This window comes from Empidonax traillii, unplaced genomic scaffold (assembly GCF_003031625.1).
Source record: "Empidonax traillii isolate 1590-97213 ecotype Southwest subspecies unplaced genomic scaffold, ASM303162v1 scaffold1244:size288329, whole genome shotgun sequence".
NCBI classification, from domain to species: domain Eukaryota; kingdom Metazoa; phylum Chordata; class Aves; order Passeriformes; family Tyrannidae; genus Empidonax; species Empidonax traillii.
The window spans coordinates 120582-146758 of record NW_020956437.1 but is presented as its reverse complement, the minus strand read 5'-3'; the positions used below and the strand labels follow the sequence as shown (position 1 = coordinate 146758).

The 26177-nt window shown below is 44.2% G+C and overlaps 1 protein-coding gene across 3 annotated transcripts; it reads right to left on the bottom strand.

Annotated features, from left to right (window-relative positions):
* Positions 1-1568: 1568 nt before the first annotated feature.
* SERPINE2 (serpin family E member 2) lies at positions 1569-25084 on the bottom strand. Of its 3 annotated transcripts, none has more exons than XM_027906055.1 (10): positions 25063-25084; positions 11239-11517; positions 9950-10087; positions 8565-8792; positions 7311-7508; positions 5018-5216; positions 4787-4887; positions 3678-3764; positions 3041-3124; positions 1569-2239 (listed from the first exon to the last, which is right to left on the bottom strand). In XM_027906055.1, the coding sequence occupies exons 2-10, from the start codon at positions 11492-11494 to the stop codon at positions 2202-2204; spliced, it is 1329 nt and encodes a 442-aa protein (XP_027761856.1). In that variant the 5' UTR covers positions 11495-11517; positions 25063-25084; the 3' UTR covers positions 1569-2201. The 3 variants fall into 3 exon arrangements, with proteins under 3 accessions (XP_027761856.1, XP_027761855.1, XP_027761858.1); XM_027906054.1 differs by having other exon boundaries at positions 11239-11513; positions 25068-25081; XM_027906057.1 differs by lacking the exon at positions 9950-10087 and having other exon boundaries at positions 11239-11513; positions 25068-25081.
* Positions 25085-26177: the final 1093 nt, after the last annotated feature.

Below are 26177 nucleotides of genomic sequence, written 5' to 3'. Positions count from 1 at the left end.
TCACCACAAACATTAAATAGAAGCAACTGGAAAATTCTCACATTGCAATTTTGGTACCAAAATAGCAGCTGTTACTCTGAAATACAACCCCACACTGCTCCAGAGCCCAAAGATGATGCCTTGCACCCCAGCAGTCACTTCTCACACACATCATGGTTTCTCAAGTCTAGCTCAGGTGGTCCTGGCTACATAGTTTCTGTGAGACAACATTTCTCTAATTTTGCAGAGGGAACCATATCCAAACTAGATTCAAGACAAACCAATGCAAGTGTCACTGTAGTCATACACAACCCAGTAACAATTCTGTTAGTACTTGTGCTCCTTACCTCCGTGAGATACAAGGAATTGAGGGCAAGTCTGGCCAGGCTAGTGAGGAGAGCTCTCCTGCTCAGCACCAGAATCTTTAGTTACACATTACTCACGTAATTTTTTAGTTGTTTTGTTTGGGGCTCTTTTTTTTTACCCTTTTTTTTTTTCCCCCCTTCCTCACCTGCATGGCTCACTTTCTCTTCAACAGAACAGGAAGATAACTAGGTCACGGCTAGTTCCTCCATGCACCTCTTAGGCAAGTCCAGGAGACCCAGCCCTCAGCCTGCAGAAGGAGCACTCCTCTCCCAGCTTAAGAGGATTTGGTGGTAGGCAGCTAATACATCCCATAAAAGACAGCTCAGCAGATTTATTCTTCTTGACAACTGCAGTGCTCCACTCAAGCAGGAAAAGAGAGGCCAGCAGTTTGGCCCAATATCTGGCAGCGTATTATGAGCTCTCCCCCCAGGTTTTGTACCGGGTTAGGACTTGGCCATTCACAAGACATTCAGGTATTTTCAGCTGGAAGCTTTTTCTCTTCGCCTTGTAGTCTTACCTGACAAAGAAGGTCAATGTTCATTCACCCTCCAGCTTATGAAGTGCAGCAGTCATCATACTTACACTAGGGCTGAGTGAAGGAATTTCTCCCCCCAGACCAGCAGCAGCCAGGCTCCTCTCCCTGCCAGTGTGCCCTTAGGAGAAGCAGCCGACATCAAAGATTTACCTTTCCCACCCAAATCCCTGAGTTGCCACAGGAGCAGCACAACCTGCTTTCAAACAAAGAACACCTGTGATGAGCCAAAGGGATTTACTGCTCATCTTTTGAGGAGTTTCACACTCAGGGGAGTCCTGCAAGGGGCACGAAGAGATGCCAGTGTGCATATAACCTCCACCAGAGGGAACAGCAGGAAAGGTCCCAAAGGTGCATTGAGATGCCCTCACAGGGCAGATTTAGCAGTAACCTGGACACAGGAAATAGAGTTTGGTCTTCAGATACTAAACTTACGAATAATTCATCCACAGCAGAATGACTTCAACAAAAAAAGGTAATCAGCAGCATGGACTAAAAATAAACAAACAAAAAAAACCCCAAAACACCTCAAACCAGCTGAAAACATACACAGAAAACCCCAAACCACCCCCCCCACACACTAGAAAGGGCTCACAAAACCACCATCCTTTCACCTTCCTTAGAAGTAAGTCTCAAGTAGTTCACAGGGCCCTGGAGCCAAATATCCACGAGCACATCCATGACCCACAACTGACTGTTCATAATGCACTTTTATTTTTTCCTTTGTACAAAAACAAATATAAAATTTAAATCCAATAGAAAGTGTATACTAGCAATGACAAGTTTACATTACAATAAGACAGGACAATGCGATGTGTATTGAACACCACATTAGTTTTAAAACTCTCAGTGATACATGCACTATATAAAAACTGCTAGAACTTTTATTCTATTTCTACCAAGAACATCCAGGTACCAAGATACTCAAGAAACAAAAGTGATCTTGATAGGTGGTATCTACAAAATTAGACCTTTTCCACACACAAGAAGAAACCAACATTAATAGAAACGTTTATCATTCTTTGTTAAAATCCTCTCACAAAAAAGCCATACATAAAATTCTTAGTAGATACAGAAAAAGCTCAAAAGCTGTTAGCATAGGTAACCATTCAGTAGTTTAGGGAATCTTTTAGACATTTTGAAGAGATACTGTAGTTTTCAATCCGTATTTTTCCCCCACAAAGCCAGAACTATGTAGACTCCTGTTTCAAAACCTAGTCAGTGGTTAAAACTAGCTCTTGAGTGAAGTCAAAGAGTAGTGTACAAAATATTTAACAGAACAGGGGTGTGCCTGTTTACTTCTTGAAGAAAGTCTTTTCCACATTCAAGGTTTGTTTATTTGTCCCATAAACAAGATTGTACCTGAGGGATGAAACAAAAACAAGGATTACCATAGTCTGTAAATAGAGGGTTTTTTTCCATAAAAGCATGAAGTCCACAGAGCACAGCCAAGCCACCTCGTCAGTCTTGTCTAGCCTCCCTCAATTTTGTGAGCATATGTTTGGATAGGTGGCCAGCTCATATTTCTGGAGACACACAGTTCTGTTGATGCTCTGTGGAGCCTGGGGATGGGGACTGCTGCCAGGAGCCTACTCTTCCCCCAGTGCTGGCAGCTGCATTTGCTCCCTGCTAACTAACATATCCATCACACATGTCACTGCAAGAAGCAGACAAGTTACTCAAAGTAAACGGGACAACTCTGCTTTAGGAGAATCAGTGCAAAGAGAAGCCACGACCACTCTATTTGAGTGCTCACTTCTGTGCAGAGCAGGCTGGAGCAACGCTCTAGGTCTCTGAAGCCCCTGTAATGCCTTTGCCCTGAATATCTGACTGTCCATCAGAAAGCTGGGTCCTATTCACCAATTCACTATCAGTGAAAAGTTGTTTCCTCTGCCCTCAGAGGAACTCTGACTATTAGAGACTCTTCTTTTTGCACCCATAAACCTGCCACGCTCACTTCTGTTAACTTCGCAGCCAGTGTGTATTTTTCACCCTGTTCTGAGTTGTATTCCCAGTCAAATAATCTAATATTAAAGGCATACAAATATACTTGCAGGTTTATTTTTTTTAAACAGTTATTCAGTAGCTCCAGGCTTCTTTTGTCACTGTTACATAACTGACATCCAACTGCCAAGCCAAAAAGTACCCACAAATGCTGCTTACCTGTAGGATTGTGCCGGATGAAAAATACAAATGGTCTGTCTACTATGAACCACGGAGGAGATGACCTGGCTATTAAAATTGCAGCTTGCAGGAAAGATAAGACTCAGAGTGAGACAAATCAAGCATGACAACACACGATACACTCTAACAGTTTCCTAGTGTGTATATACACTTATGTGTATATATATATATGTGTGTGTGTGTGTGTGTATACATATAGGCTTGCACAGGTGCAGAAAAATGCCTAAGACCTATCAATTTGGATATTTAAAGCCACACAGGTCACATGATACTCTTACAGGATGCATATTAAAAAGACAACACAAGACCCATAGAAAGCTGGAACTCTTGGGCTGTCACCCAGAGCAAGCAGTAGCTTAGTCCTCTCTGTCTCCTGGATAGCCAGACATTATATGAGTGGTCAAAGCTATCAGAAGACACTTCTCTAGAAGTAAGCCTGTTGGCATTTCTTACAGTGATCAACGTGGGAAAATTGGGATTTTCCTGAGAAATTACATAAACCCCATCACCTAAGTCTAAGTCCTGCAGTGGTCTTTGAGTGGGCTATCTTTGCTTAGTGCTATAGCCTTATAAGGGAGTTTTCCCAAGTCTGACAGTCATCAGTGCAGTTGCTTACTTGTTGCTGCAGAAGCTTTGGTTCCATCTTCGCTAACTTCAATTTTTGTCTTTTGCAGAACATTAGATACGTGAAGACCTTCTGTTCCTGAAAAAGCCAAGGAGAACAGCACTTCCAGTAAAACTACCTGAAGGGGTCCTGAACTACCCCGTAGCTAAATGCTATGCCAGCACGGCTCAGAATAATAAAAGCTGCCGAAATCCTGATGCTGCAGTGAGGAACTCTACTGGTAACATCTCTGAATACAGTCACTGGGTAACTGGAAAACAGGAAATAACCTATCTTACTCCCCTCCCTCCCCATTTACTAGGTTTTCTGATTTGATGGTTTAAGAAGTTTGCTTCCATTTTTAGTTTTAATTAAAATAAAAAAAGGCAATTGAAAAAAATATGCTTCCTGAATTTAAGACGCTTATCTCAATGTCAGAGAGGGGGGAAAAAGCGCTTAGCAACACACCTTGCTTTCAATCAAACACAGGAGTTTGTTTTCAAATTAAGCCAGCACGAGGCAGGCTTTTTTGTTAGATCACTCTGGAGACACTAATCAGGAGTTTAATAAAAGCAGAGAAGAGAAATAAGATGACAGTTTACAGCCATGAGTTCAGAAGTGTCTATACTCCATTTTCAGATACTAATATTTACAGCTCTGGGTTGGTCCAGCCCCTTAAAAGTGTGAATGTAATCCTTGAGCGTTCCTACAGAGCTCAAGAAAAAGAGTCATTAAACACATACTTCAGGGAAACCTAGATATTGCAGTCACAGTATTTGCTACATCTAAGGTTTGGTGGTGTTATAAGTCTTGCCACAGATTTTAGGCAATGCTTGAGACCCCTCAGGCTGTACCATTAAATCTTAAGAAACTGCCCACCGTGATTTACTGCTACAATGCAAGACAAGGGGAAGAAAAAAGAGCTCCTGCAACGTTCAGCAGGAGCAAACAGTCATGCCTGGCTGGCTACAACATAACACCCAGCTCCAGTGTCATAGTAACACAGCCAACATAGAGCAGACAAAACTGCTTTGGTAAAGCAGCGCTTTATTCAGTGTTAGGAACCATGAAGGACCACCACGAATTAAAACAAATAAACAAACAAACAAACAAACCCTTACTTGTTATTTTTGCAAAGTTTGCCTTCGACTGGTCGAACATGTCTGTAATACCGAGTGCTTGCAAAGGGTCCTTCAGGTCTGTTTCTGCTTCTGCTGTGAATCTAGCATGGAACAAAAAAAAAAAAAGGTAAAAATTAATGCATCAGGAAAGTCACCCCGTATCAGACGAGATACACATAAATGACCCCCAAAACACTCCCTGAAGGAGAAGTGGATTACATCAGTGCTTACTTTGGTAAAATAACCTGCACTCTTTTTGCTACCATGGTTGTCATCCAGCTTCCTATTGTTTTCGTGCTGATGTGGGGGATGATAGCGGAGAGCGGCGTTGTGCTTTCAGTAGGCAACGCAATCAGCATGCTTATCATCTCACCATGGTAGGGCAGCTCAATGATGTTATACCACAGCTCATTTGGAGTACTTGTAGTACCTAAAAAACCCCCCAAAAAACAAACAAAAAAAAGCAAATCTAGTGAGCCATAATCTACAGTTTTAAGTGTCCATCTTACCTGAGAAACAAAAAGCAAGGAAAAGCATCTTCCCAAGCTGAAGAGATCTTGTAGACAAGCTTTTTTCCTCTGAGAGTTATTGCAAGAGCTCCTAGCTCCTGTCTGAAGTAGTCTGTGGCATTTACTTAATTTTCTTGCTGAATAAGAATCTGATTAGAAAGCGGCCTTAAGTCTTTCAAGATAGTGGAAAGCAGCCACTTCGAGGCAGTGCATGATGCCAATTAGATGAGAAGGAGTGAGATAGCAAACACCTCCAAGTTACAGCAAGTGTCAGGAAGACTGTCTTTGAGCAACTCTCTCTCTCGTCTTCCAAGTTCCCTTTGGTTCCTGTGGGATTTCTGGCATGTGGCTGGGAAGCAAATGCTTTTTATAGTAGTTTCAAGTGAAAACTTGTAAGTTCAACTACAGACAGGATTTCAGGCAAAGTTTTTGGATAGCAGCAAGATCTTATTATCTTTCCCCTTTCTTCATCTAAACCTGCACTTATCAGCCCAAGCTGAGAAATCAACAGCTTCATTACTAATTTAATCTTGTTGCCAGGGCCATGCAGCCTGCCTTGACTGAGCTCATATTGCTACAAAACTGGCAGCATCACACTTATTTTGCAGGAATAGTGTCAGGCTTGGCACTTTCATTACTTCCTTTTATTATGGCAGTGGCTCTCAAACTGGAGCCTACAGACCAAAACACTTCAGTCAGCTCATGGGATTGGAGATGTTTAAGAAATTTAAACTTTTAAAGATCCCTTTGCAAGCACAGATGAAACAGAAGCCCTGTGTTAGGAAATCCAGAGGTTTACAAACAAAAGTGAGCCCTAACTCAGCAGTATTTCTTTTGTTCCTTTCTAGCCCTTAATAGCTTTTCTAGCTTAAACGTAGGCCAACATAATGGAGAGTTTAAACAGCATCAGAAGTCAAAAGCCTTCAAAATAGTCTTGCTAAACCCCATCTTAAGTTATAAACTTCTCCAAAACTCCACAAATTAGTACGTACTGCAGCAGGCTTCCCCACCTCCTCCTACTCACACTTTCAGCAGTCACCTGAAGTACCAAATTACATCTGCTCTATCATATAGGTTTGGGACAGAAAGTCACAGCTGTCTACTTCAACAAAAATTACTAGTATTAGGTGAGCACTACTGACAGTAAAACCGGGCATTTAAAAGCACAGTGGGTCTTGGTTTTTGGATTTACAGCAAGCTGTACTCTCAGACTTATTCCTCAGATTTTATTTAGCACACAAGGAAGCAAGTTCCAAGCAGCACTTCTTGGAAGGATGCAACAGAAGTTTTTTTATCAGCGTATCAATCTTACTTTGACCACTAAAATCCCCACAGGGCTGCAACACTGGAGCTCTGAAGTAGATTGTCAGTCACATCAAGCTGCTTGTGTCAGCTCTGAGAGTCTCTGATGGAAGTCTGGCTGAACCTGCTGAACTTCTTTTCACTTGTGACTCAATCTGAAGAGCTGTTTCACACCTTGACAGATATAGCCAACATACTAACCCTGTGCTCTTCTGGCTCTCACAGGACTGGGGACTGTGCAAGTTCCATTTCTTTATATGCATTAAAATATAGATTGATTCTACTCCAATCTTTCTTTCATACACAGCTCATCACCAGGTAAACCTCTACGTTCTGTCTCTCTTGGCAGCTTTTCCTTATTCTCACTCCTTAGGAATCAGTATCTTTTTTTTTTTTTTCCTTACAGCAAAGCTCAAGTTCCATGCGAATTTCTCAATCTGGGTACTTCAGATTTTCAAATTTTCCACTTGGGAGGCAAGAGGATAAAGGCACGTGCTTTGACAGAATATTCAACCTTAAGCAACCGTTAAGTACCTTGCACAGCAACTCACCCATACCCCACAGCAGCACAGACACTTCTGGAACACAAGCCACCTACATCAGCTGTAACAAGCAACACCAATAAACACCCCGTGTACAGCAAACTCTTGTTTCAGATTGAAAGAGCTAAGTTTACAACCATGGTCGGTGGCAGTGGGAGTCACTGAGCTTACCACAGCGGAAGATGGACAACTGGGACAGCATAGGAACTTGGTAGGTCTTCCCATCAGCTCCATAAAACGGACGTTTCTTTGTGTTTTCAGGTCGAAATCGTGATTTCCACAAGCCCTTGAAATACACAGCATTCACTAGAACCAGTCTGGTCAAACTGCCTTCAATGTCATCTGGAGCTACAACCTGATCAATCATACCTGGAAGAAATGAGGGAAATCTTCAGTGTTTGCTGTCACAACGCTGCCAACTGCTCATGAGGAACACGAAGCACACATTAGTTTAGACCTCTTGATCTGTGAGAGTGCCAGCTCCCCACTGGGCAATACATTTAAGATTCATAAAGCCAGTGGCATTCTTTGTCTAAAAGTAAGCTTTTGGAATAACTGGAATTCAAACACATCTTGCTAACTGATAGTCCGGTGTGATAACAACTAAGAAGGCCTTACCCTTTCCAGCATGTAAACCGATCTGAGACTGTTACAATGGTAATAGTTTCAGCTGAAACACCTCCCCATTCACACGGTGCTTGCAACATTGCTATGCAAAACTGGTGATGTGGTTGAGAAAGAATCTGACAGCCTCGTTTCACACATACCACATCCAACACCGTTAACACACTCCTCACATCCAGGAGGCACTGGTTTTAACTCCAAAAGGTACACCTAGACTGGGAATGTTGCAAAGCGTGACCTTTGGCTTTAGCACATGCAATCTTGACTAGATGCCAGGAGGCTTGAGGAGTTCTGTCAAGGCAGGGTCAATTAAGAATCCTCCACTAAATCTGCGTCGTAAGAACAGGGTCATTTCTTACAAGAGTTTAGTGCTGAACTGACCTACAGCTTTCCATAAGTCTGATTTACTGAGTGTAACACCTGAGTTGCCTGAAAGTATCTTTTATGTTTGGGAAAGCACAGCTCCAAGAGAAAGCACGCTCCAAACTCTGCTTGGATTTCTCACTAGTTGTATGAATGTAAAGAACAGTAGAAGTTCCCCCTGATCCCAAGGGCAGATGGACACAGGCACACACACTGCACACATCCCCTCCAGGCCACAAGGTAGGTTCATCTGCTGGGGCAGTGAGACTGCTGAATCCTGGCCCACCAGCTCTGAAACACCACACTAATGCCTGCTAAAAGACAGTTTTAGCTGCAGGGCAGAGCTTTCTCCATCTCCCCATCTTTCTCCAGCACTTCCATTTGAATCTGAGGTCTCAGGCACCACCCTGCCACACAGAGGCACTCACCAATACTCACCCCTTGTTTCATTTTTCACCCACTGGTTGATGGAATCACATGCTGCGTTTGGGTCCTCGAAGTCCACACTCTTGACACTGCACTGAAACACCTCTTTGTTCCTTGTAACAAAAGGCACTTCCATTTTAAAGCCACTCTTTGCAAACACTGCATTAGCAATTGTTACAATGTCTTTATTCTTTTTTGAGACTATGAGCCTGTTTATCTTCTTTAAGGCTTTACCAACTCCTAGTTGGAAAGAACAGCAAGTTTCATTTAGAATAAGATTGATGAACAGTTACTTTATATGCAAGGTATTAATGACATGAAAGGTCAGACATTAAGCGCTGGACTAGACAAGGCGATCAAAGCAGGCACTCTCAGAGGACTTCCAAAACAACCATTTCTGATCTCTCATCTGAAGATTGCTACTCTTTCCCAGCAAAAAAATGACCTCTGCTGTGATTTCTGCTGCCCCTCTAGGTGTCTGATCAGAATGCAACAGACAGTGCTGGGGGGTAACACTGAGGTTCAAGTCTTGACGTGGAGCTACTAACCATGCTTTTCCACAGAACAGACTGTTCCAAAATACTTCTCATCATATAAGCCCAGATAACTTGTCAGTTCTGCAATGGTGACAAAGAAAGCTGAAGGGTCAGGCTGCTCAGTCAGAGCTCGGCAGGATTTGGACAACAAGTGGTTTTGAACCTCAGAGTGTAAAGCAAAAACTGTTTTTGACATCCTTCCTTTCCACTTATCGTAAAATAAACTGTCATAGTTTTTTAATAAACTGCAAGTCAAGTCTTGGTTTCCTTCAAGACTAGGTCCCAGCCTAAATCAGCTACAAGCAGGAATCAATCCCTTAACACATGAGCTTGTCTCTAAAAAAAGGGAAAAGGGGAAAGCAGTAGGTTCTTTTGTTACAGTCAAGATCCTGAGGACATGAAAGCAGATTGCATCAAGTGCTTGCTAGCTCCTTCAGTGTGTATGAGAGAAGGCATATGGAACCACAGAAGAACTGCTATGTTCACCATACCAGTTCTCCCCAGTGTTATGGCTTATGAAGGAGTGCTTGTCTACACAGGGAAGATACTGCCAGGCAAGCAACTTCATGTTCAACCATTATAGTGAACAGAATCCTGTTTTTCAGAGTTATTAATGGGTTCCCCGTTTCCCAATACAATTTAGGCAGAAACATTTCCAGACTACTTCCTGAGGTAGACAAACTTGAGATAAGAGATATGAAGTGAATAAATTAGTTCAGTTATTCTCTTAGCTGCATACAAGAAAAAGCCACAGTTGGCTTTGCTGTTTCACGTATCATGAGTGCTTTAACAGTACCATTTGTATGAATTTCTAAATGTTCACTCTCCAATACTACGGGCAAATTCTTTTGGAGAACATACCATAACAGAGGTTCTCAAACTGTATTCTGTGGACCACTGGTGGTCCACGGATCACTTGTGGTCCACGGATCACTTGCTGGTGGTCCGGGGAGAGCTGGCTGGTCTCATGGTGCTGGCTCTCCTCTTTGCTTCCAGCTGCTAAATTGCATTAAAAGACAGCTAAAGACAAATTAAATACTTCTCAAGTATTATCTTTCCAAAGAAGCAGTTGCTGCAGTTGCCAAAGAACTGCAAGGCAATCGTGAACAAGAGCAGAGGAAATCTGTGCAATGAGATAGGTATCTCCCCATCCCATAACAAGTCTCTAACAAGGTACTGGCTACTTTTAAGGTGTTTGAGAACCTCTGTATCTCACAGTATGAGTCAATATAATGCTTCAAAATTTTTCAAAGTACTTATATTTTGAGCATTCAAATGTTCCTAAAGTTGATCATCCAATGAAGAGATTTCAATCTACATCATTTAGATCTTAAGCTGTCAAATAATTTCCCTGCACTTTAAACCCAGGACCAAAACAGCAAAGCAAATGAAGATAGAATGACATGTCATATGACAACACTGCTCAAGATTTACACATGCACTTACCTCTTAGAGGGTTTCCTATTCTTGGAAGTAAGGGAGAATGCTGGCACTAAGACGTTAAGTCTTGCTGGCAAACACTCACAAAAACAGCGTGCAAATTAAAGCAGTAAGAACCTTCAGCCTACAGGCTCTCAAGGGGCAGACATTGGCAGGGGAATGTAAACACAGATGCATGCAGTGTCAGGCACAGAGGCAAGCAGAAATGGCTGAAGAGGGCACTACAAGATACAGGGATCCTGACAGCAGAAACACACGAACAAAGCTGAGGAGCGAAGTGAAAGTATCAACAGCATGGTTAGTTTGCACTGCTTTCAGTATGGTGCCAATAAATACTCTCTTGTCCTGTTAATCTAAGCAGGGGCACATTAAAGGCTGTTCAGTACAGCCCAAAATGGGGTACTGCAGCCTGCCTGCATGATGCTGGCCCCGGACCACCTCCCACACTGCTCTGGAAAATCAATTTGGCAAGGACAAAGGCAGTTCTAGCTTGGGCCCTGAAGTCATTAACCAAGCTGCTTATAAGCCAGTTGGAGTATATGTACATGTCCATACTCAAATTGCCAATTAGCTTCAAGTGTGCCCATTTTGTTCTTTTGGTAAACAGAGTTAATTGGTGCATGATGCAATCTACCACACTCGGAAAGCCATCTCATACAGCAGGAAGAGTCTGACAAAACACACCCAAAACCACCTTAGGAACCACTGACCATTTACACTGTATCTCATCATCGTTGTCAGCTGCTTCTTGGTCTTGCCATCAGCTCCCAGCTGCAACACCCCCAGGACTGATGCAATCCCATGAGGAGAAACAACAACATTGTCCTGAGGCTTCGCTTTCACTATTTGATTGAAGACCTGGATTCCAACATCAGAGCTAAGCTCCTCCAGAGGATAAAAACTGAACTGGGAACACACAGACATTAAAGTCCCAAGAGCAAAGAGGAGGGAGAAGTGCCAGTTCATGATTCCTGGTTGGAGTTACCTGTAAGTAAACAAGGGGGGAGAGTTAAGTCAGTTTTCACAAGTACAGCATTTTTATTTTTAACACAAATTCTTATTTACCTAAAGAGCAGGCAAGCCTTGCACATGTGCAACACACCATTCACAGAGCTCTGGCAATGGGGCTCACACCTGCATTTTACTAACCACTACCAGTGTTTTAGGCCTAGGGGGTTTCCAGATGCAGAGATAATCATCAAGTGGCTAGATATCAGTGCCTCTGGAACAGGACAAAAGCCACCAAGCTGGGAGACCGCCTCCCACCACACAAACGAGTTGTTTAGTTTGGTGATTCGATTAAACGAGCCAGTGGCACTCTATTTAGACTGCCCTTTAGGGTAAATGAGTGCTAGGAAGTGATGTGGTGCAGTCCTCGCCCACTAAGATGTGCTGCACAGTACACTTCACAGACCATTCTCCGCAGCCAACAGAAGCGTGTGTAGGAACGCAAACAGACCTTCTGCCGTGGGAATTTACACCTGCCTAGAACAATAAGAGTTAGCTGCATAATTGGCGTTTTTCCATGAGGAGAATGTAGAGGGAAAAAAACTTTCAGATTTTTAAAATGCAAAGTTTAGTTTGGGTTTCAACCTGTACTTTTCCATTTAAGAAAACGCAGGAGCTAACGAATACAGAGTGAAGTTAACATTCAAAACGGGCCTATCACCATCTGCAGGTCTGACACCTGACAGAATTCAGTACGCCCATGATCTCCCAGGAACTGAAGCCCAAGCAGCAGCAACAGTTTGATCAAGACCTCTCACAGCAACTGATTTACAGAGAACCAAGCCCAAATCTTCAACACGGCATACTGCAACCACTACACTGTATTCCCTACTCATGAAACTGCAGTCAAACTCTTTTTTGTTAGGGCAAGCAGGTACTTGGAGATCCAAGTCACACAGTAATGTTCAGTTTCGTTAAATTATGTTCCCTGCTCACAACACTTTAAAGACATTTCAGTTGCACAGTTAACAGCCCTGCCTGCTATTTTCAGACCAGCAATGTGCCTGTTCCCTCACCAAGCCGACTTTGGCACTCCAAGAACGCACCGAGGTGTCAGTCTTCCCAACTCGCTGAGGAGGAATCAGCTGGTTCCCTAGTTCGCCAAAGGCTCACCAGGCTGCAGAAGGCACACAGCTCAATAAAGTGCCATTTGCACAACACATGAAAACCTCCCAAAAAATGGGTCTGTGCCCGCCCTGAGCCTTTGGACAGCGTGTCACGCTGGCTGTCCTGGCTGCAGCATCCCGGGCGCCGGGGCCGGCGGAGCCGCAGAGTTTTGGGATGAGGCGTCACTCGCAGCCTCCTCCCACACATTCCAAGGGCGTGCGGCTCCCAGGAGCGCTGCCATCGCCAGCCTACCTACGCTGCAAGTTCAAACCATGCTGGAGCGTTTGATTACCAGCAAACCAGCTGGTGTTTGCACAGATTTGTTTAATCGTCTTTTAATAGCATGTACTTTAGCTGTGCTAAAACACTTGAAAGTAGCAAAATACAGCATTTCCACTTCCTTTTTACACCGTTTCAGGGGACAGAACTGGCTTTGTTAAAGTTTGCCATTGCAGCACAGAATAAACCAAATGAAATAGCGAAGGATTTGAGAATCTTTCCCCCCTCAGTCTAACTGTTAATATTACTAAAGCAGACTGTTGGACTGATTTAAGCTATGCAAGTAAAAGTAAAACCACTGTCCTATAAAGCAGGCTAACAGCCCACCCAATAATTAAGTCTTTTCCATCAACCTAATAATCCCCCCCAAGCAGTTCTGAGGTCACTGAAGTACAATTCCTTCCAAAGGAGCTCCACACCAGGCATCAACAGGGAACTATTCACGCTTAACCCAAAATTTAAACGGGATTTGGCTATCTGCAGCAGAGACCTGCAGGAAGAAAACCCAAATACCACCCAAGCCCCTGAAACAGGCTACATGAGTCACCCCCAGATTCCCCTTGCACCTCTCACCACCAGCTACAGCAGGAAACTGTCATGGGGAGAGCCAGGAGCCTGACAGGGAAAGTAAACTTGTACTTTTAAGTAAAAAAAAAAAAAAAGTTAAGGAATATTTTTGAGTGTTCCTTGGTGCTGGCACAAACCATCTGAACCTCTAGTTTTGTTCTTAAGGGCAAGGCTTCCCTCTCCCCTAGGTAGCAGCTCTCTGCTGATGGCAATTCTGCGGGAGGCAAGCATAACTTGACACTTCAAGGGAAATTAAGGGCTTAAGGTTTCTTTGGTGGTTTGGTGGCCACCCCTTCTCCCTATTTGGAAACTCAATGGGCAGTTTAAACAAATTCTTAATCCCAGTACTAAGCAGACTTTTATCTTTACCAAATACCTTGGAAAAACGAAACCTCAAACCCCCAAACCATTAGAGATGCTTATTAGATGCACTTATAAGCAAGCAAGAGTTAATGTTGCTGCAATACAGCCTGTCCCATGTAGTGATGGACAGCGACAGTGCCAGACAACAATCGCAAAGCAGAGTTTGAGCTGCAATTTGAAAACCCTGCTTTTGATCGAGGCAGCTCCACCTGGCCCAAACCAAAGGAGACTCAGCTATTTTGAGCACATCTACCCTTGACACATTACCCATCAAGAAGTATATTATGAGAGCACAGACAGGAGTGACACTTCTTTGAAGTCAAATAAAACAGCGTTTCGCTGTCATTTACGCAGTGCATCTGCACAAGCCCAGCTGAAGTCAGACATTTCTCTTTTTGCCTATACCGCAATATATTGCAAGTCCCTAAATTTTCTACTTCACTGGTGACAGCCCCTGCAGACTCAGGATGACAGCCTTTCATTTTCCCCATGACACATGTAAAGCCTTGTCAAAACAATCCAACTCTGCCCCCAAGGCCACTGCTGCAGGATTTTTTTTTTTTTTTTTTTGGTGGGGGGGGGTTGTTGTTGTTTTGTTTCATATTATAACATCCTGTACCTGGTTTCCCAAGAGGTCTCCATGTTTGCCTCACCTCTACCCCCAGCACGCTATTAAGGCAGGCTGGTCTCTGCTTTAGAGCACAATCTCTAGCAGACACTTACTCAATAAGTGAAATAAAGTCATGCAGTGCTCTGAGCATGGGAAAAGCCTAAAAACACTTTCCAGCACTAGTTCCAGAGCAGCCCCTTCTTGGCCTGGCCCTGCTATGGGCACTGCATAGCTTAACCAGGTAATATGAGGAGATAATTTCATCTTTGAGCCAATTGGCATCCCTGTTATTAATGTTTCCATCGTGGATTTCAGTATATTCAACTTCTATGCAGTTCAATAACAACAAGTGCATTTGCATATCCTGAAAGAAACAGCTTAAGTAGATTGCAAGGAGAAGAAATCCAAAAGGATGTATGATGTGTAGGATGGAAAACAGCTGACCTGCTATACAGAATACCAACAAGCTTTCAACAAGCTTTCATAACACTGGAGCTGAAAACTTAGTGATAGTTAAATCTGAATCTAATGCTTCAGAAAGCCAAACAAAAAATACAAGCTAGGCATTTCTTTGCCTATGACCTTTATATTTTTTACAAAGTTAACTGAGAAGGGGGAAGGTGTATAGGCGAATTCATTTACATAAATGTGGGCTTTTGAAAGATGTTGGACCAAAAAAACTGTCCCTCTTCAGGGTAGGCTGCCCACTTCTTAAAATTGAGAACTTACAGGAAGGACATCCCACAACTTAAACTTCTTAATAGGCAATGGAAATACTGTCACTAAGCCAAAGAAATGTATCTAAAGAATAAATAAATAAAAGCCCCAAACAGGCCCACCTGCCATTTGTTATGCAAATCCAGTTCTCAACCCTAATGCTAAATTTTGTGAACAAGACAGATGACAGTGTCACACATTCAGCTGTGTGGGGGATGCCATGTCCACAGCAAGCACACCAAGGACTCCTTAACTCCCCCCTGCCTCACTGAACAGCACCACACCAAGTCCTGTTCACCACACTAGTTATGCCTGTATCTAACTGCAGAGCCTACTTTAAGCTGCTATTTAATTTTCAGATAACTATTCCAGTCAGGCACAGAGCTCTGGGGAAGGCAGGAGAAGACAACTCTGTCATCTCTTACCTACACTGATAATTCTGCATTGTTTCATGACAGATGATGAAAAGTCTTCAGGATATCAGTCTCTAGATGACCTCAGCCTCAAACTGGTGTTCCAAACACTAACTCTCTGACACACTAGGCAGCATATTCATCCCTCACTAGGCTCAGCTATTCAGATCACCCCCATAACGCATAGTTTAAGTTTTTGGCCGAAATTTATTATGGAAGTAGTTTTGTCAACAAAGAGGACATGATGCCTCCAGCCTGCATTTATAGAATGCTTGGCACAAAAGCAAAGTTATATTAATATGGACTGTTTAATCTGGGTCTAGAAAGGCATTTGGTAGAGCAGCGAGAAGTTACATCTCAGCTCCAGGCACAAAAAACTGCTAAGAATGAAGATCCCCCTCCAGGAAAGAACTAGCTTAGGAAGGACTCAGCTTTCAGAGAGCCAAACCAAGCTGCTGCACTCTTCCCGAGAGAAAGAAGAGAAATTAGTTTGGTTCAAGATCAGAGGCAAAACATAAGCTGAAAAAATACTCATGTTTAAAATCTAAGTTGGAGAAAAGACCTGTCCCAGAGAGCCTGAAGAACACTTTGAAGTGAATCGAGGAAGAAATAATGAACTGCACATAGATTTTTAGATATCTATACTGGCTGCACTTCCTATGAGACACCTCCAGGAGTTTATTTTGAAGCCTGACTTCAACACCAAGAACGTATAACCCAAAAAACTCCTTCTTGCAGCTGCAAGATGGATTCTGCAGTTTCTTTAAAGACATACCAAGCCACCAGGAAGCTTCGCACACCAGACTGCACTTCTGCGAATAGCTGTAACCAAAACAGCAGCAAGCACAGCTAAACAGACTAAAACTAAACAGCAGAGTCTCACAGCATCGCTGCTCTCATGCATTAAGCTCAAAAAGCTCAGATCCCCTGAGCCCATGTGGCAGGCACTGGGCAGCCTCTGTACCCAGGGAAACTCAGCCCGGAACAAACATTCAGGGACCTCTCCAAGTTTGAGATGTTGATGTTTCCATGTCAGTGCCATCTGGGCTACTAATTTAAAAGTCTTATTTCAGCTGACATGTGAGCTCAAAGAAAGCAGCTTCACTTCAGGCATTTAACCAGCTCTCTCCAGCAGGACTGAATAAATACTCAACCAAACCTGTTAACAGTCACTCAAGGAGCTGGCTGGGCACACAGCAATTGTTTCTCCCAAGCAATGGGACCACTCTGGTTGGAATGGGAAGGTCAGATGCTGGGTCTTCTTTTTCAGATGATGCCCGCTTGGCAGCATAATTAAATATATATTAAACATAATTAAAACACTCAAACCTGTCAGGAGGCTCCTCTCCCCCTCATAGGTGTTCATAACTCCCCTTCTGCCTAAGCTTCTTACATCCCAAAGCCCTCAGCTTCAGCATCCTCTCCTACCATGGTCTGAATCCAAGTGAGTTCAGAGTGGCTTCTTCCACACAACAGATCTGGGAAATGTTTCATCTTCCTCCAGGTCCTCTGAATGTTGGCTCTCCCTTTTTAATCTAACAGCTCTTTCCATTATTACTCAAGAGCTGGAAAGTTTTAGTACATGCACAGTGTTACCAAGAAAGGATGATTGCTAGCTTTTAAAAAGCTCAGTACATACCCTGCTTTGAAGAGGAGGGAGTTACTGTCAACAAGATATGAACAACTTATACACAGAGATAAGCTGGAAGTGATGGTTTAAAAAAAAAATAAAATTAATTTTGTATGTTAAGATATTGGTCTGATTTCAGGCACTACAGCCACCATTGCACACAACTGCAAAAAGCGTGGTAAATGGCTTAGTCCTTCATCTCTCGACCTTAGACCTTCCTGTTACTCCTATTCCTCCCAGTTTTTTAGTGCATTTGTGTTTGTTTCAAGATGGGCCACCTCCATCTGCAACGCCTGTTCCACTGTATCCAACCGGCCTGCCATGCCAAGCAGGAATTTCCCATCAGAGCCCTGGCTTGTTGAACTGGGCTGGTCCCAGACAGGAACCATCTCTTTGTCCAAGCACAGCTCCCACAGGGGCAGAAAGCTGCAAGTTCAGTGCTGCTTTATGAAGAGCCCTGACCACCACCACCATTTCTGGGGAATTTGTTAAGCGTGAAGTGCAGAGAGACAAGTTCCACTGAAAACTTTCTGTGTCCTCATGAACAGTGTCTCCAGTTCCTAAAACACACTGATTTTAGCACCCATATCCGTCTTCAATAGCATTTGCTTGTGGTTCATGGTAGTTCACTACCAAGACTAATTTCACATCATGCAAAGCTGACCAGAGTGCTTTTTACTTCACCCCTCTACTACACACACACTGCTCAGAGTTTCAAGAACACAGATAGGCATTTATGTATCATTTGCTTTTACTTCCATCTCTCGTTTTTACATAATTAAAAAAGCCAACTTCAGCTCTGCTTCATGAAGCAAATACAGTTTGCTGATATGACAGGGCACAGTTCTACCACAATTTTCAAATTTTATCTGCGTTCTCTCACTGCTGTTGTTAAAAGTTCCTATGTATTATTTACTCCTGTATTTAAAGCAGCATTTCCACAGAATTCTCCAAGATCTATTATCTAGTTTTACAGTATCAGGAAGGTTAAAGAGAAGTATGTTTTTAATTCACAGGTGTCCCTTTATTAAAGAATTGGTTTGGTTGATCTTCAGTTCTTTATGCAATGTGGTTATTTTAACATAATGAAGAAACAAGCTTGGGGCAGTCAGCTCATCCTGACTAATGCTGCAGAACCAGTTTCCCCAAAAGAGGCAGCACCAGCAGTGTTTCACAACATGGTGGTGAGGCTATACCTTCTTGCTCTGGATTCACCCCAGCAGAGGGATCAGGGGTTCAACAATCGTAGCCATTGCCTAAACTCAAGATCACATTTTAAGGGTTTTTTTTTTTCTGTGTGTGTGGAAGGAACGCCTCATGGAACCACAGTCCCCATATTCACTATACATTAACAATGCTTATGCAAGCATGGGCTCATTAGGAGCCAAGGGCAAGCCTACAGCACTGCAAGCTCCCATTAATAAAGGTACAAGGTATTAACTCTTTGATAATGAGCTTTATAAGTACACATTTATGAAGTAAATACTCCATGAGGTGTTGAACTAACAGTGGCTGATATCTTATCAGATACCTCACCACCACCTTTACCTTAAGTCCCACCTCTGCTATAGGATTTGACCTTCCTTTCTTCCTTAAAAAATACTAAAGGGAAACCCAGCACCCTTGCTCAGTTTCACTTGTTGCAAGTACCCTGACATCACCTGATACCATGACTCTTGCACCTCAACCCCCCTGCAGGGGAAACAAATTTGGTTCAGCTCTCCCCAGGTAAATTTTAATCTGCTGGCCAGTGACTCATGCCCTGTGCCTTGTACCTACAGGCTGAGACTAGAAACAGCACCTGTGGAGATGGCTCCATGGCCATCTGGAAACTGTGTGGAAAGCTGTGCTTGGAGCATATGGAATGCCAAGAGCTTTCCAGTATACATCCTTCTTCAGCAGGGTTAAAATACCAGTATCTGTAACACTGGGACTTAGAGAACTGACAAGCAAAGGAAAAAAAAAAAATCAGTATAAGAAACAAGAAAAGCTAAAGGTGTAGAACTGAGTCCTCAAGCCAGTAGTGAGAATTTCAGTAGAGCTTTGACAAGGCACGTGAGTTACTGCAGAGGAGGAAATAGATGACAGTCTGCCTTCAGATGCTACACCTTTTAGGTTACTCTACAGAAGAGGTACTTGTACTTCCTACTAAACAACACCCTACGAAGCCCAGTTCCCATCATGCCACACACTATGGTGCAGTCTGGTTTACAGCACAGCTGAAAATTAGGATTTCTATATAGCTAAGAAGCTGTGTAGCTTCTTCTGGGAAGCTAAGGGGTAGCAGGACATACCAGCCACATGGCATCTAACCAAAGCCTATTCAGGCTTGGGTTAGAGGAGACAGGCTCCCAGTCTTCTAAGTGGCATTTAAGAAACCCCACTTAAAATAATGCAAGTAATTCAGTATTACTAAGTTTTTTACTTATCCTTCCTCCTACAAGAGAAAAGGCACCGGCAATAACAGTGTTGGCAGTTCTCTAAATTTACACAGTTGCAATCAATACACTCTTTTCACCATAAAAATAAACTGGAACTCCAGCATTCTCTGTTCATAACAAGAACTCCTATAAAACCTTGTACTTACACGAACTCACTGATAGCCAAGACCTGATACTTTAGGCATTTGTATTTTGGGAATGCTACCAGCTGACAAAGCTACCTGGAACAGTGTTCTAACCATTTACTGTACTTGTGGTTGGAGATCTCCAGAGTAAGAGGTGACTTGTCTTTTATTTATTTATTAATCATACTGCACAACATTAGCAATCAACCACTTCCTATTTGCCAGCTAACTTAGAAACCATCTTCTCATCTGAAATACTAGATCACAAATGTAATGTAACCAGGTTATAAGTACTTAAGATGAAAAAAGCATACTGAGTTTCTGTATCCAGGACAGCATCACTGGAACAGACTTAAGCTCACAGGAACATGAGATACTGGTTTTTAGTGGCCTTTTCTCAGCCATTTCAGAACTGGGTTGAAGGCTGCCCAGAAAGGAGAAGGACATTCACATTTCTCTTTACAGCATATAGACTTTTACATATATTTGTCTTTTCCCCTCCTCCCGGCTTCAGAAGCAGAACCAGCCACCCACAAATGCAACCAGCAGTCACAGATGCTGTAGGGATGTAGGAATGAAGCACTGTGCTGGGAACTCTCCATATGCTCAGATAGACACCTCCTCAGTCATCTGCAAGAGGACTCACATTAACCAGTTAATAAGAGAATTGCCAGCTGTTTAAAGACCTGTATTTAAGAGAACACACTCTTTTTTCTGTAATCTCACCTCACTTCTGAATGATCCCCCTGGCTTTACTACACGTTTTTGGAAAGGCAAGACTTAAATTTCCATAGGAAAAAAAGGGACAACTGAATATTAACTACGCACGTGAATTCTGCAAGAGCAGGTCACGACCTGGTATATTAAACCATCTGATTCAGTTCAGCCTGAAAGTTTGTAGGCTGAGTTGTGAGCTGTGTTGGCTGAGAAGCCTCTGCAGAGTCCATCACTATTTCTGTAACGCAGATGATGAACCTCTGCAGAGGAAGTAGGCAATTAGCTGGGAAAGCAGCCTCTTCAGCCGAGCTGCCAGAGCAGCTCGAGGCCTCAAGCTTGTTTCAGTGCTGAGAAAGCAACATGAACTACTCCTGGAAGAGGAAGGTATACAGCAAAATGGAGACATAGAGCTAACAGATAATCCACCAAATTCTACACAGCATTTCTTAGATTACTTGGGGGTGTAAAGTAAGAAGATAACAGAACAGAAAAGTTAGTTATGTTCAGTTCTCCTCTTGGTTTTGTACCTGTAACCTGCCAGAGACAGTGACAAACTGCCCCTCTCCCACGAAAACAAGAAACCACAAAATCCACTCAGCCTCTGGCCAGGAGAAGCTGGCACTTCAGACCAGGTGACAGCGCCTCTCAGAAGCGGTGAGAAACATCACTAAATATCTCAAAATGCCCTTCTGCAGCAAAACAAGCTTAAAGTGCAAGCTGTTAAACAATACAGACAGCATTTAAGTAAGAAACTAGTCTTGGCCAAAGCCACATAACTGATGAACGTAAATTCACATCATCTATACATCAGCCAAACTAAGAGAGCTAAGATATACCAGCATTTCTCAACAGTGCTTCTGGAGACCCCAGTGGGATTTACAGCTGCACCTTAACAGCTAATAATTCTCACAGACAATCCTACCTGCATGCTGAAGCCACTACCTATGCACAGCCTTGAGCAGGCACCTTAACTTCAGAACTCACTGGAAATCATCCTTGATGCCTTCCACAATTCTTTTTAGTATCATGGAACCGTGAAAACGAGTTCAGGCCACAGCTTCCAAAGCCCAGGAAGACAACAGGAGATTGCCTGAAGACCACACTTCACATCACATTGATGAGTATGGACAGCAAGACTGGGATTTTCAACATGGGGAGATAATTCCACAAGATGAATGTGCTTTCATACTTAATTATGCCACAAAGCAGTTTATCTGACCCCAGCATAAGGCATCTTCTGATTTCAGCCTGAAAATATAAGAGAAAAACCTCTTTCTGGCTATTAAAGGTGCACACCAGATCACAGATATAAGGTGCCAAAATGCACGTTTCCACAGACACCACTCAAGAAGAGGTGCTGAAGGACAAATACAGCATTTCAGGTAGCACTGAAGTTTATTTCAAAGCCATGACAAACAGCTCAAGAACCTATGGCTAATACTAGCATTGCCACTAAAACTGCTCCATCCTCTCCCTGTCCAGGACCACTGACTCTCACTTGAGCAGAGACCTCACCCCTGCTCGCAGAAGTAATCATGTCAGTAGTGGATTAGAACCTATCACTACAGAGAGACATGAAAAAAGAACACAGGACAGCTTTTTTTCCATAGCATGCCAGCCCAAACATTCATGCAGCTACAGTTATAAAATGCCACCACCTTTACTTTCATCTCTTTTTGCTCTCCTCCCACCCCACCACTTTAACCATCTTAGAGGAGACACACCTGAGCACGCACATGGTTGAACATATTCAGCTTTCTCATATTTTTACACAGGGAAGCTCCCTACTTTAATAATAATAATAATAATAAACTTTCTTATGTTTTCATAACATTTACATTGTTTACATCTTTAAATTTGCCCGTCAGTGATTGATTACTGCATGCTACTGCTACCTGTTCCTCAAAGCTGAAAAGAGATAATTCTTTACATCACTCTGCTTATTGAAAAGCTGTTTATGGCTGGTATAGGTGCACTGAATTACATGACACTTACAAACCAGCAATTTGCAGTAAAACATGATTTGTAAACTATGTCACAGGTGATTGGGAAGATGCCCAGAGGCACATAAAGATGACTGACTGGATCTAGCAACACTTCACAGATTAGTGATGACTAATCCATATTTCCCCTTGTCTTCTCATGTATAAAACCTCTGACCCTAGAGAATAGTAGAATCCAGTTAACAGACCAAGTAACTGGAAATGTTTTGATGATTAGGCCGAATTTCCCCCTAATTACTATTACAAAAGCACGCTCTCTCATGCATGCTTGTGATTAAGCAATTCAAGCAGTCCAGACAACCCCAACTCCAGCTTCCAAGAAAAACCTTCCACTGAGCCTCAGCTTTTTCAGGCACGGGCACACGCTAGTTGCCTAGCAAGAATCAAAAGCCACAACCAGCTGCATAAGCCAGGTAGATACTGAGCCCACCATCAGAGCAGCAACACAGATCCCCAACCAGAGCTCCCTCTGATCCCCCATTTCCACTAGTAATTCCTAGCAATAAGGCGAGCTGGTTATTTTGATGTATTTATAAACACACACACACCTCAATTTAGTCTAAAAATGCCTAGTTCAACTTACTGGGCTCCCTGCTTGACATTTTTCTGCTCAGCAGTATTCTGTTCAGAAGCTCTAGGGCTGGAACACGCTCCTGGCTGTGCAATTTAGAGACCCACACAAAGTCTCCACATGCCACTAAGCCAAGCCATTCTCCTGGTTGTCAATGACAACACCAAACAGAAGCTTCAACGCTTCTGTATACACCTTGAGACAAAATCCACTGCAGGCTTCTGTTGTTTTCTTTTTTGTACTGACTTGAGTTTCTATTGCCTCCCACACGAGATACACAGAGCTATATATAGACATGTATATGTGACTGTAGTGATGACCATACCACCACTCAAAGCAGAGTTCTTCTATCACCCTGATACCAGGGAAGCAGATAAAACAATAATGCCCAGATAAGCAGCTTTTCAGCATCTTAAGAGCACTGAAAAAAAATTTGCTTACAGCTTGTCTGACATACAACTTGTCTACCGTTGTAAAAAGCTGCGGACTAGCACTCATTACACAGAAGTTCACTCCTGTGCCAAACAGCTGCTATTCCCACAAGTTTTATCACACCCCATAAAATTCTAAAACTCCAAGCTAGTACATTTTATATGTAATTGAATTAATCTGCTTAATCATTCTGCTTTTTTATTTGTGCCGCTCTTCTCCTCGCATGCTTTAAAGACTCATCTGATCACTCAGCAGGCATTGCAGCGGCTTTTCACTTTCTTCATGGATGTCTGCAGCTTCTCCCGTTTTTGCAAGCTATACGGCAGCACAGCTGCTTACACCTACGTACATTTGGTGAATAGTCCCTATGAAACCAGGTTTCTAATGAATTCCTGTGGCAAGCTGGGGGCAAGGCATTACTAAATACTCACACACGAGAAAGTGAAGGAAGAAGAGGTCATTTTTCAGTGCAGTGGGGGGGGAAAAAAAAAAAAAAAAGAGAAATCCTTCTACCAGGTTTCTCTTTCAGGAAGTTGCCCAAGAATGCAATTAAAACCACAAAAGCCAAGCCATGCTTTAGAATCATATGAGGGCATGAGAAAGGGGGAGAAAAATAAATCACACTGAGGCCTTTAATCCATAAAGAGAGATTATTCCCCAGTTTTAAGGGACATATGACATTTCAACACCCATTCATTAGCACAACAGTATCTCCAAAGGTTTAACTTCTCTGTGAAGATTCTCCTACACCGCACAGTACTGAGCCAAGATACCGAACACCGTTTTAACCAAGAGACAAAAGACTCTCTCCTGAGTTGTACTCTGCATTTCCAAATCCTCCCAGAACTCAGTACACGAAGGATGCTCCTAGATTAGTCTAAAGGGAGCCAGGGTCGGAGTTTTAGCTAACCTGTTTCGGCACATAATGCGATGCCACCAGACCCTACCCAAACCCCGTTTCAGCATCAGGACATCACCACCTCCTTCCCAAACAGCAGTGGCTGTAAACGCTGCTCCCCCGTTACTCAATCCCTCGACACGCAAAGAAAATCTCCTTACTGACCGAATTTCGGACTTTTATTACTTCCATTTAGTACAAGAACAGCAAGCTCCCTCTCCCAGCAGACAGGAGACACGAACGAAGCGGGCAACTCGCAGTTTCCGAGCTCTCCCAGCGCAGCCGGGGCCGCCTCTCCCGCACCGCCCGGGACGCGGCGGCGATGCTGCGATCCCGCCCTGCCGGGATACAGGGACACGGGGGGGGGGGGGGGGCTGCCGGCCACGAAACCCACTTCCCACGGGAGGAAAACCCTCTGCCTTCAAAAAAAAAGAAAAGCCAACACGCAGGAAGGAGAAACTCACCGCGCCAGCAGCCCCGCTCCCGCCGCAGCGCCCACGCACCGGGAAACTTGCGGGAGCAGAGGGCGGGCAGCGCAGCCGGGGAGCCGCCGGAGCGACCACCGCGGGCGCGGGGTGTAAGCAGCGAAACTTTGGATGCTCCGCTCCCGTCCCCTCCGGCCCTCCCGCTCCGTGCTCGGCACGGCGAACCCACTCACCTCGCCCGCCGCTCTGCCCTTTCCTTTCCCTTCCTTTCCTTTCCTCCCGCCCGCCGCCGCTGCCCCTCCGCCCGCACGGCTCGGCCCCAACGCGGCGCCGCCGCCCGCCCTTTATGGGGCCCGCGGCCGCCCCGCCCCGCCCCGCCCCGCATACCCGCCCCGGGCACGGGGGATGCGCGGCCCGAGCCCGCCCCGAGGAACCCCGGGGTGTCCCAGCAGAATCCCTTCGCCCCATCATGTGCCCCTGCCCTGGGGACCCTCCCCAGCCCCGCCGGCGAGAAAGAGCAGCCGAGGCAGCAGTGCTGGTGCCCGGGCCAGTCTTGCCAGAGGGTGGCGAGGGCACAGAGACCACCGAAGCCAAATGTAGCGGCGTTCCTGGCCCCTTCCTGGGCAGTGGCGTGGTGGGAGGTTGGAGGATTTCGGCCCAAGGGGCACCTCCTCTCATCACCCACCACTGCACCCGCGTCCTCTAGCAGCGAGGACGAGGAGATGCCTCAGACGAGGACCCTCGTATGGCAGTGGGGTTTTCATCTTCACGAACAGCGTAAGGGATCCGAGGCAAGCTGCTGCTCCAGCATAACAGCACAAGCATGGGCACAGCAGAGTGGCAACACAGGAGTGCAATCCCCGGGAGAACACGTGTGGACCTTAACACCGACTGACAGCCGGGGACTCGTCGGCTGACAAAGCTTAAGAAGCGATTTCCACTCGTTGTACTGAGACGGTGCTGCTGCTGACTTCTGAGAAACGGGCAGTGTGTTGGTCCAGCAATAGACAACGCTGCCTTGTTAAGTCATTCTTTCTGCTCCTATTTTCCAAAAAATTTTTCATGCATGGCACAGTCCAGCTTTGAAGAAACAGGATGAGTATGCAGTAAACCACATTTCTTCCCTCAGGAGTTTGGACTCTTCTGGATAAAAAAATCAAAACAACCCATCTCCTGGCATGAGCCAGAGCAGCAGCAGTGGCAGCTGCTCTTGGTCTTTACCAAGGAGAGCCGTGTGTTCATCAAGGTGGGCTCTCTCAGTGGAGGGCCCCTGTGCCTGGGCAAAATCAGAATGCTGGAAAGAGGGATGAGGGAGCTGGCACACCGTGGCTGTACACGGAGGC

What these genes read in the sequence shown, in the direction of transcription:
- SERPINE2 (XM_027906055.1), bottom strand. Translation starts at nt 11,494, where the DNA reads ATGAACTGGCACTTCTCCCTCCTCTTTGCTCTTGGGACTTTAATGTCT. An exon ending in GATGAGATACAGTGTAAATG is followed by an intron (nt 10,088 to 11,238) that starts GTCAGTGGTTCC and finishes AATGCAATTTAG; the next exon opens with CAGCTGGAAGCAAAGAGGAG. An exon ending in GTTTGAGAACCTCTGTTATG is followed by an intron (nt 8,793 to 9,949) that starts GTATGTTCTCCA and finishes CTTTCCAACTAG; the next exon opens with GAGTTGGTAAAGCCTTAAAG.